This window comes from Talpa europaea (assembly GCF_964194135.1).
Source record: "Talpa europaea genome assembly, chromosome: 12".
Lineage (NCBI taxonomy): Eukaryota > Metazoa > Chordata > Mammalia > Eulipotyphla > Talpidae > Talpa > Talpa europaea.
The window spans coordinates 15,035,190-15,047,388 of NC_140079.1; the positions used below are offsets into that span (position 1 = coordinate 15,035,190).

Genomic DNA, 12,199 nt, shown 5'->3' on the forward strand with positions numbered 1-12,199 from the left:
CCACTAAAGACTACATGGTTTTACAGCCGCTAAGTGCTTTAGGTTATGAAAGCTTTTAGTTTAACATAGTATATGTACATATGTAATTGCATAACATACATAACCTATATAGTTACATTATTTAATATAGTCACACCATGGTTTAAAGAGATTATCTCATGATATTGGCACCAAAATCACTTAAGAAGGAAACATAGTCCTATTTAGCAAAAGACCTTAACAGGTCATCTGGGTATAAAACACATTCCCAGAGACAGGATCCCAAAGAAGACAGAGCAAAAGGCAGGGCCAATTTTCTGTGAATAAGAATATGGGAAGAATATAGATCTTTGTTTTTTTACTTTGTTTTTTCCTCTGAGCAACATGGCAAAGACAAGGGACTTTGGAGAGCAGAATGCTGCATAATTTAATTTTATATTGTGTGTTGCTTAAATAACCTCCGCCTCATTAACCTTCAGAAAAGCATGCTTTATATAGAAATAACTTAAACACAAAATTCCAAGAAAGTTAATTCTAAGTTTGGGTCAAGTGAAGTTAGAGTTCAGATAAATTTCAGGAACAGAAATCAGCAGACACAGAAAAAACTCAGCCAAAGGTTATCAGGAGTGGCTAAGCTTCCCGGAAAGTCCCAGACACTGAGGAGGGACTCTTGGAGGGCTTTGTCCACAGTTGTATAATGGCAGTACGAATCAACCTTATAGAAAACTAAAGTATGAGGAAGTCACAATTGCCTTACCAAATTCCAACTTACAAGAGGAAATGGCAGGAAGTGTACCCAAGGTGCCCAACTTCCAAATATTCAAACCAACAGAAAAGGCAGAGTAACTGACAGACTTTAAAGGAGCCAAACCTTGTATATCTTGTTCAATCTCACTCCTCCACCTCTGGAGACAGGTCTTCACAAAGTTCATCTCCTCATCTGTAACGGTCCGAGGAGCTGGCTGTGTAGGCATTTCTGAGGAAGACTGGGAGGATGGAAGAGGCTTATTCATTGTCTTAGACTTGTGGAGAGCATCTTCAGAAGAAGGAAAGTTACTTTCAACATCCTGAGAAGAGTTTTCTTTACTTGCACTGAAGAAAGACAAAAATCATGCTCAAATGTAATTTCCCAACGATGCCTTGGCCTAAATTAACCTGCTTTCTAAAGCAAGCAGCTATGTGGAAAAGGACCACTATTACTAAGCATGAACTCTCTAAAGGTTCTGAGCCAAACCTCTTTATATGTATCATTTCATTTAACATAACTTGCTTAGGAAGCAGAAACTATTCCCATTTTACCAATTATAAACCTGAGGGTTAGAGAAATTAAGCAACTCACTTAAATTTATCCAGCTAGTAAATGATGGAGAGGGATTTAAACTCCATCTGCCTAAATTTATGGTTCACTCTCTCTAATGACTTATTATAATGCTTTCTCATGAGGAAGGGTGGGGGAAGATGGAGAAGATTAGCACTGGAAGAATCAGAGTCAATTACGGAATTTACGAGATTCAACTGACTAAAGTCAAAGTATCCATCCAGGAACAAAATACATAAAAGCAAGAAAAACGAGCATCTGCTGAATATCCAATCCGCAGGAATACTCACTAGGTGGCACCCCAGAGAGCACAGGGGCAGGACTTACAGGCAGACAATCTCAGTCTTCCACTTCTCAGCTAAATACCCAAGGAAAAGTTACTAGGCTCAGTTAAGTAAAATAATACCTCAGCTATAAAATGTAAATACTAACATTTTTATATCACTGCTGTAAACACACTAAGAACATAGTATGTAAAGTAAGAGGTATGAATTAATTTATTTATTAATTAACTATTGTCAAAAAATTGAACATGGACAAACGAGCAGGAATAAAAGTTAAGCTTCTAACTATACTTTGGTCAGTTTCACAACAAGACTGAGGAGGATGGGTTTCCTTTAGTTTTGACTTAAAAGAAGCCCCTACTCCCTACTCCCCCCGGTGCCTCCTCTCTCACACAAAATAATGGAGAAAACCTCCTTTTCGTAAGGACCTATACATATGGGAAAATAAGCCAAATAGAAGCAGATGAGCAGGTACCTCAGTATCAGAAGAGTTACACACACATAAGAATAATTTCGAAATCAATCATCAAGCAGCATTATTTTATGTGATTAAATAGCCTGTCCAACCTCTTTTGAAAACTGAAACCGTTTATGTTTCCTGAAGGACATGAAAATGTTCTACTAAAAATCCAAACACACAAGTAGACTATAAGAAGTCAAAGAATCTTCCATCCTAAACACAAGCCAAGCTAGAAATAATCATTATCAATATTTCCTATGTTTTACTAAGATGTGCATTTCTACACATATATGGAGGAACAAATATTAATATGTAGAGGAACTGGGGGAATGCTTGGATTTAATATTAAAATCTAATCTTTATTGCTTATAGAGTTCTTTTCTTTCTTTTTTTTTTTTTTTTAAAGCATTCCAGTGTTTTTATTAGCCAGGACACATCATCAAATCTGAACTTACTCCTCCAGGTCACAAAGATTATTGCATGTGGCTGAGCTAGAAAAGACTCAGAGGGCTCTTATTACTTGGCTTCCCTCTTTATTCATTTGATAATCCCCTAGAAGCTGTCATCAATTTCTAGCCAGTTCATTTTTTTGTTTTAATTTTCTATTTATGAATGAGTCTCTTTTTCCTTGGTGTTAACTTAATTGAACCTACATCTCAGCAGATAGGAGAATGAGATGTTTTGGAAGAGCAAGGCTTGAGGTTTCCTCTGAGAAAAGCCTTCATAAGCAGCTAGCTTATAGCTCACTCCAAACAAGGTATCCCTGGTGGTCCTGGTGCAACATGAACATTATTACAGATAGTTCAAGAAGCCCCTGAAATAGTCCCAGCCTCTGAAATAGTCCCAACCCACCATCCAAATGGGTACTGGTGAGAACTATGAAAACGTTCTAGTCAAGAGACAGTTTTAGCAAAACCTTCCCCTTCATCCTCATCCTTGAGTTCTTACGGGCAAATAAATGTTAATCAGGTAGAAAGATGGCACATTGTTCAAAACAAAAAAACCTATATATACACTGTTTTTTCCATTTGCATTCATTACCTTTCCTTGGATGTCGGGTCAGAACCTGGGCAGTGCACTGTGGAAAGTGGTAATGTCCCATGTGCGTCACTTTGAGACGAACTTTCTGAGGCAGGTTTTGTACTAGCAAATTCAATAACGTATTTCAACATGTCTGGGAGTGGGAAGCGCGCTGGGCCTGAGCCATACTTCACATACCTAAAAAGCAAAGACAGTGATACTCTCTTGGCCAGGTCTGTCTTACATTTTAACACAAATCTGCCTGCTGACAAATCTGTTATTGAGTGGAGAGTCAATGGAGAAACTTATTCCTAAAGGCGCTATAATATTTAATAGGTTATTCACACCTTCATAAGGCTAACATTCTCCAACTAAGAAGGTAAAAATTCCCAACAATCTGTAATTTTATATCCGGCATAAAACATTCCAAATGGACTCCTCATAAAAGCCATGCCAATTATGCTTTCTCTTAATATCACATTTAGGCTCTGGTCCCTATATGAGTATCAATGGGGATTTATCTTGACTAGCAAGAAATTATATTGCCTCCTCCACAGGCAGTCACAGTGTGAGTCTACATAAAAAGAACAAAACAAATAAAAGGAAAGGAAAAGACCCCTGCATATGAGAACTTTGTGTCAGAAATATTAGCTGTTTAAAGCAGTTATCACTACCCTAGGTTCTAAAGAACTATTTTTTAACTTTTCCAAGACGCTTCAGACACTGCTTTCCCAAAACAAAGGGATTGGAGTGTGTAAAAGTGACCTCTCATGCTTGTGAAAAAGATGGCAAGGAGTGTAGAAAAAGGTCAAGTGTTATAAACTCATCAGAATCTGAGTTCTCTTCAGGATACTGCCAAGAACTGTGTGACAGTTAAGTCCCCTGAGAGTATTTATCAGCACATCTTAAAGACTGCTTCACACTTAGAGAAAAGTGTGCTTAGTTATTTTATAAGGTACACTAGTTAATACTTAAACGCTGAATTGATTTTTTAAATATAAGCAAATTATCTGATTTTAACGAACTTTTCCTTTTACATTTCTAAACAGAAAGTTATCTACAACATACCTTTCCAGTTTTTGCTGCAGAACTTTTATTTCCTCCTTCAACTTTCGAACACACTCTCTCTTACTTCGAATAAGTTCTTTGCTCCTGTACATGTACCTAAACAATGATAATCACACAAATCACATTTAAGAACACTAATGACACAAAGTCTCAGCAAAATGGGGATACAAGGAAACTTCCTCAACCAGACAAAGGTAATCTATGAAAACACAGCTAACATCACAACTGATGGGGAGCCTAAAAGCTTCCCGCTAAGGAACAATGCAAGGATGGAAGAAGTAAAAATGCCTTTAATGCAGACAGTGAATAGCTACATAAAATCTCAAGGAAGCTACAAAAAATGCAACAGAACTGCTAAGTGAAGTTAGTAAAGTCAAAAGATACAAAGTCAATTTAAAAAGAAAGGAAAAAATCCACTAGGTTTCTGTGTGCTTGTAAAGAAACAATGGAAAGTAGAATTAAAACATTATAATAGGGCCTCCCTGGTGGTCTAGGGGTTAAGTCTCAGCGCCATCACCACTACAGCCTGATCCCCAGCCAGGGAACTAACTAACTGAAAGGTCCATGCAGGAGGCCTGAATGCAGGAGCCAACCAGGAAGCCCACCTGGGGGGCAGGAATGCGGATACCTGCCTGGAGGACTCAGACAATGAGCCTCCCCCCTCCCCCCAAGAGTCTCTTCTCAAACAAAGAACCTCTACCTGCCCTACAAACTTTTCCCGCCATAGGAGCCCAACTACCCACCTGACCTCTCCTCACCCTATAAAACCCTGCTTCCCCCTAACAACGTGCGCGACTCCACTAACCCCCGCCTTGGGTCTGTGAGGTCCGCCCGGGGCGCAATAAACTTTCCCTCCCTTTGAGAAATATAGCCTGGCTCTCCTTTTCTTTACCACTCCAAACCTTTCACTAACCACACAGCATAGCAGACCTCTCCTGTCTGTCTGTCTGCTACTCCCCTTAGCAGTGTAGTTCAGTAATCTGCCTGTTCTGCTCCCCACTCTGTCTCTGGTGAATCCTCTCACTCTCACACCTCTGGCCTATACTCCAGTTCTTCTATGCATGCACAAATAAATAAACCTTAAGAAATTACAATAATAGCAAAAGCATGAATTATTCAAGGATAAATTTAATGAGATATGTGCAAGACCAGTACACTAAAAGCTGCAAAACATTATTTTAGAGAAATCAGTAAGGATTTAAACAAATGGAGCTATCCATGTTCATGGATTGAAGGACATAATCTATAGTAAACACAATTCTATTAAAATCACAATAGCTATTAGGTAGAAATTGACAAGTAGACTCGTACTTATATAGAAAAGCTAAGGACCAGAACAGTGAAAACAACTTTGAAAAAAAGAACAAAGTTAAAAGATTTATACCGTCTGATATCAAGATCTACCAAAAAGTTGGAGTAATCAAGACAACATGGTGCTAACATAATATTAGACAACAGATAGAAAAGAGACTCTAGCAATAGAGCCACAAGTATATACTCCATTAACTTTAACAGAAAATACCAAGGTAATTCAATGGGGGAAAGTAAAGTCTTTTCAACAAATGGTATTGGTCATCCAAATGGGTCCTTTTCCCTTTCCTGCAAAAAACAGAAAACAAACAAAAACCTCTACCTCGTATCACACATAAAAATAAATTCTAAATGGGTACTAGACAAAAATATAAGAATTAAAACTTCTAGAAAAATAAAGAAAAAAAAAAATCTCTGTGACCTTGAGTTGACAAAGATTTGAATACCAGTGGCTTCTGGTAAAAAGAAAATGTGATAAACACAGACAGGAAGTATCTGGATTTGCATCTAAATACATAAAGAACTCTCACATCTCAGTATGAATACAACCAGCCTAATTAAAAGGTGACCAAAATATTTAACACTCTTCACCAAAGAAAATATATGTATGATCATTAAATTTCATGAAAAGGTTTCAACATCTTTGGTTATTAGAGAGATAAAAATTTTAAAGAAAGTTATTCCTACAAATGTACTAAAATGGCTAAAATTACTAAGTTCAATAATTCTTCATATTGGTGAGGATTCAGAGCAAAAGGTGCTCCCAGATGCTACTGGTAGGAATATAAAATTATACAGCAACTTTAGGAAAGTTTGGAAATTTCTTGTAAAGTTAACTCATATACTTTTCATACAACCAGCAACCTCACTCCTAGGTTAAAGTTAATTAACTGGTGAATGGAAAAAATACTGTGGTATGGCCAACACAATGGAAAATTACTCAGTATTTCCAGGAATGAAACACTGATATATACAACAACATGGATGAAACTCAAAAAATCACCCTAAGTGAAAGAACAAAGTCACAATCGGGTATCTACTGAATATTAATGTCAATTAATATGACATTCTAGAAACGGTGAAACTACAGGGCCAGAAAACAAGAAATGCAAATTCTTGAGTACCAGAAAACAAGCATGTGTGAATAAAACATAGTGACTGCAAAGGGCCACAAGGGAACCTTTTGGATGAGATAAATGTCCTCTATATCTTAACTGTGATGGTGGTTACTAGGCTATATGCAACTTGTCAAAACTCATTGGCTATACATTTAAGAATGGTTGGCATTATTTTGTAATGTGATGTATGCAAACTATATGTCAATAAACCAGACTTTAAAAAGATTTAAATTCTATAATATAAAGCTGTCTAGGGTATTTTTCAAGAATATTAGGTGTATTCAGATTAGTGAGAAATACACTGTAGTTACTCCATATACTGTCCTTCACCCCCAAATTAGATGGGTTTCACCTAAAGTCTGCTTACTCAAATTGTGGTCTAGAGATCAGAAGCACTGTTAACACAATACACTCTTAGAAATGTAAACTCTTAGGCGCGATCTAGAGGCACTAAATCTAAATTTACAAATTATCAAAATCTCCCAGTGATTCCCATGCACAACACTTAGTACACTCTCATTTCTACTGTTGTGCTACCTCAAGTAGACAATCAACCACAAAACTCACCTGTCCATATAAATAATCTGAGGAAACTCCAGCTTATTATGAATTTTTTCTGGCTGCCCAAGGGACTGATTGAACTCAAATCTTGAGAGTTCAAAGGTCAATACTGGAGGTAGTTTTGTAAACCATCGCTATGTTAGGGGTAGAAATATGGAGACAGAAGTTAATTTTAGGAAATAATAAAATGTCCCTCACCAACTCTCTTCTTTTGGGATAGAATCTATAATCATATCAAACTTATACTAGAGTTTTTTTTATTTTATATATTTTTTACATCATTTTTCATTTTTTCAATTTCACATACTATAGGAAATGACCACTCAGAATCATACCCTCTTAGAGAAAATAGTTCAACACTCCAAGACTCCAAATTTGTGAGCTAGTCAATCACAATATACTCAACGATCCTCCTCAGAAACAACCACACTTAAATATGTGACCCACCTACAAAACTCATTCACTGAGTCGTTAGTATAGAAGACTTTCAAACCCTCAAGTAAATGGCTAGGTCAAGAGCTAGAAATTATGACCCAAGCAGCATATAACTAAGGAGACAGTTTCTCCATGAATCAGTTAAAAAGAATAATATGTATATCATATACTAGTCAATTAACCATAATTTGAATCCTTTCTATGTTTAAAAAGGAAATTTAAAATAGTCTCATGATTATGAATTCTCAAGGTCTTAGAAAATCCTTGGAGTCCAAGAACTTAGAGATGTCTAACAGGGGACCCAGTACAATCAACCTATGATTTCCTTGGAGTTTCAAGAGAAGAAAGCACTGACTCAGGAAAAGGGTCTCAGCTGTCACTGATCACAGAAAAGGGAAAACTGAATCAGGTCCCATTCACCTGTACACCAGAGGTCTGTGTGATCGCCTTTAAAATGTTCCCTTTAACAATATTCCTTCACATACCCTGTCAGCATGAGGCGAATCCAGACAGCCGGTGTGATTACCGCAGCGTTAAATCTAAACAAGCTTAATAATTTTCTGACTTTTTAAAATAAAGAGTCCTCATCCTCGAACACAAGTCTCTGGAGGTCTAAGTACTGACACGCATTCCTTCTCCTCTGTGAGAGGAGGCTTCATCTCTGCAGACTTAGAGTTTATACTCCTGCCATTGGGAACTGCCTACTCTTGTTGAAAGGCTAGGGAAGCAGCACTGGCTCCGGTGCCAACACTGCTCTGTAGCAACTGCACTTTCATGAGGCTCATTTTAGACTCCCTACTTTAATTTAAGCAAGCTTTTCTCTCTCTTATAGTAATTACTGAAGTAGACAGATTATATAGTTTTGTTTGAAGCTATATAATCACAGGAGAATAACCCAAACTGTATGGTGTTGAAAGTTACACTAAAAATATGACTCAATAATTTTCAACCCAACTGGAATTCTGAGATATTAATTACCCTTACTCTCCCTTTAACTTCCCCTTTCTTTCCAGCCCATGGAAAAAATATATTAAATTTAAAAGACTTTTAAAGCAAAGGCAGAATTTACAATTGAGAACAGTTAAGTACTATAATAGGGAAAATATTCTAAATGGCATACCATAGGAGTTAATCACTGTACTTTTACCCTCTGAAAATATGGGGGCAGTGGTTTCTCCCTACTCAGGTACAGGTAGGCTTCAACAGAAAGATCATACTTAAAACATCAGAAGCAGCATACAACCTTTATATGATTAACTCAAACTTGTATTTTTAGTAAAGAATTTATCAGACTAAGACTTAGATCAACTAATGAAAGAATTCAGAGTAGCTCAATTTCTGTTAAGTGCAACATTTTTAACATGTGATGAGAAAACAGTTTGCCAAAAACCCCAAAATCCCTTCTTAATTGGCACTGTTATTGGCACAGTAGATAAAAAAATATCAAACTCACCTCTTGTCCATACTTCACTGCATGATCGGAAGGAAGCAGTTCAATGTCACCCTCCACCATGGCCCCTTCCAAACATTCATCTAAGTTGCGATAACCGTTTACCTGAAGGGGATACTGGCCGAAGGTCTCATTGTTACAAAAGGGCTTTCCTAGGCAAAGAAACAGATTGCTCTTTTAAAGACATCACTAACGCTATCAAGAGCCTATATTCTGGCACCACAGAGATAATATCTTCTTAAATTTAGCAACTTCCTGAGAACTAGTTTTGAGGTTTATTTTAAACCAAAGGGCAACCTTTAACAGACAAATGTTTCCAGGCACTGACCACTAACAACGGCTAACACTGCAGAATGGAAGGCAACCAGGCAATATGTGTCTCCTGATCAAAGACTATCCCACCACTTGTGATGAGTCTTGCCAAAAGAAGCCTTACCTGAATCTGGTCAAATCTCTAGATCCAACCACCAATTTATAAAAAAGGGAACACAGAGGAACATGTCAAACTCTAGGCAAGCAGCAATATTCCAGACTGTGGGAGATACCAGGGGACAAACAACCCATTTTCTTAAAAAAGTACATTTAATTCAATCATAAATGAATCATATTTGGATTCTGCTTTCAAAAATTCTAAAAATAAACTTTATACATACATAAAACTGTGAATACAGAAATACAGAATAGAAAATTTGAACATTGACAGGCATTTGATATTAGTGTTATTTCGTTAGCACTGGGGTTTGAAAAATGAATACTGGAGGAGCAAGAGGAGATGGGGGGTAACATGGGAAGTGACTGGTCATGGGCTAATGACTGCTGAGTTCATGGGGTTTTCATGAGTTCATGCTCAATTTTAAATGTGTGAAATTATCCTAGTAAAACAAAAAAATTTATGTGACTAGCATACATTTCTACAACAGACAAACATTTTTGTCAGTGCAAATCAATACAGTCTTTTTGAGATGAGGTGTTACAGGAGAAAAAACAACACAGAAAATTGAGCAGCATCACTGTAAGTAAAATGGGGTCACTAGGGCTCTTTTTCACCTCCCACAACCACTGGCAGCTGTGTTTTCTTCCAAGGTTTCATTACTCACACAGGATACTGTGTTATTGCAAAATGCACTTGGGAGTGCGAGCATGAGGCATGTGCACCTATAAAATACAGACACCTGGGCCAAGGAGCCAGAAAGCACAGTGTGCGCACCTATAAATATGGACATCTGGGCCCAGAGGCCAGAGATAGTGGGTGCTCAGTTGCTGCCTGCCTCCCTGTTTGCCAGTGTATCTGGTTTCCTGTTTCAGCGTTAAAGGCATGTCAAATATACCTAAGACCTTTATCGATATGCTGAATCAATCATGAACCTGCCTGGCCTAAGATGGCTGCATGACAATCACTGTGTGCCAGACATTAATATTAGACTTGGGTGGTACAAAAGTTACACTAATTAATATAACAACACTGAGATAAAGACTGTGCCCATTTTACAAATGAAGAGACTAAGGATCCGGGGGCTCACATACTTTGTCCACAGTCACACAGATATTAAGAGGCAGAGTCAACATTCAAGACCTGGATTTGTCTGACTCTCAAGTCATTTTCGTCATCCTGCCTCCTCCAAGGGTCACTTTAATACAGATATGGCCACATGTCTACAATTCACATTTAGAGCAAAGAATTTACCTTCACGAACCCCTTCAGTGAGGAAAGTACCATAGAATAGCTGCACCATTGGATTTTCAGATTTGTTCCTGGGGTTGCTGCTTTAAAAAAACAACAACAAAGGAGACAATTCTGTATCACTTGGATCAAATAAGCACCATAGTGTGCCCAACCATCATTCAAAACTGGTACATTTTCATCAACCCCCAGAGTCACTTATGTTCTAAAATAAGTAATGGATGAGGTCAGTTCAAACACTCATTGAACAAGTTTATGCCCAGCATTGTGCTACACTGAAAAGACACAACAAAGACAGTCAGGTGTGAACCCTGGCCTTAAGGGGCTGAGAATCTAACAGGGGAGTCACACATGCAGACAAATATATGTATTTCTATTCAATATAAACACTGATATCCAGTGACAGACATATACAAGGTAGAGAAGTAGAATAGATAAGAATAAACTCTTTTATGCAATTTTGCAAAGAAATACAAAAAAGTTCTCCAGTGGGCACAATCAAACTGGATGAAAACAGTTCATTTCCACAAACCCATTTTAACATATTAACTATGTAAACTGCTATTGCAAAGCTGTTTTGTGGTATACGTTTCTTCCACCTATTGTTAAAACAATTTAGAAAACAAGTATCTCCACAATCACATTAGACATGAGGTACGTGTATCTTTGCCCCAAATTTCACATCTGTCAGTGACTGAAATGATTAAAAGCTATCCTCTAACATTTGACAGAGACTTCAGAAGCAGTGTTAGATAAAACTGAATGTAGCCATATAGTACGGCCTTGTTCACATCTGGGATTGATTTGACCTCTTAATACATTTTACAGCAGAGGCTATGATTTTAAGAATGTTAATAGTTATGGTCCTTTTAGTAAAAAAAAAAAGAAAAGAAAAAAGTTGCAGGTTGAAATGATTATCTGTCTCTTCAGAAGGGAAAACCAAAGGCAATAGGGATTACAACGGTGAATAGCTGAGTGGCTACCCCAGAAGGTTTGGGAAAAAACCAGCAATTTCTACTTGAGAAGAGTAATTTCCCCCATGTCAGAATTCTCACTGGACCACTGTGAGCAGGAAGGATGTACGGACAAATCCTCAACACTCACTTAACATTAACAGCTAGCTGGAACGCGTCCTCTAGCCAATCCAGGAGCTTGTGTGTGAATTCACTCACATCTTGCTACAAGAGAGGCACAAATTGCATAAGAGTTAGACCCAACACTCTACTTAGGAAAATGAGACTCTGCCCTTGCCCACCACTGACTGGGATTCTGTTTCTATAGAAGGACTGCTCTCTCGGGGACACCTATCATGAAGATAGGAACACAGGGCCCCAGCTGCTACAGATAAGACCGGAGGTGCGTCTGGCAGAACAGAAGTGGCCAGAAGGAAACTGGAACTCCAGCACCTCCAGTCACAGCTACTCGCAATAAACAAGTAAAATCTTCCAGTTAGGCCTTTAAAAAAAGGAGGGGGAAAAAAAGAGGTACTAAGAACAAACTAATCCTCTAGAACT

At 37.8% G+C, this 12,199-nt stretch overlaps 1 protein-coding gene across 19 annotated transcripts in view; it reads right to left on the reverse strand.

Annotated features, from left to right (window-relative positions):
* USP28 (ubiquitin specific peptidase 28) overlaps positions 1-12,199 on the reverse strand; it is a gene marked incomplete at both ends in the record, with an annotated part of 55,573 nt that overhangs the window by 13,383 nt on the left and 29,991 nt on the right. For 9 of the 19 annotated variants that reach the window (XM_084250789.1, XM_084250791.1, XM_084250804.1 and 6 more), the window contains 7 exons: positions 851-1,071; positions 3,083-3,259; positions 4,130-4,225; positions 7,126-7,253; positions 9,008-9,156; positions 10,689-10,765; positions 11,790-11,863. In XM_084250789.1, coding sequence (XP_084106915.1) covers positions 851-1,071; positions 3,083-3,259; positions 4,130-4,225; positions 7,126-7,253; positions 9,008-9,156; positions 10,689-10,765; positions 11,790-11,863 — 922 coding nt within the window. Of the gene's footprint in view, positions 1-850; positions 1,072-3,082; positions 3,260-4,129; positions 4,226-7,125; positions 7,254-9,007; positions 9,157-10,688; positions 10,769-11,789; positions 11,864-12,199 lie in introns of all 19 variants that reach the window. The other 10 variants (XM_084250790.1, XM_084250799.1, XM_084250792.1 and 7 more) reach the window with 2 other exon arrangements.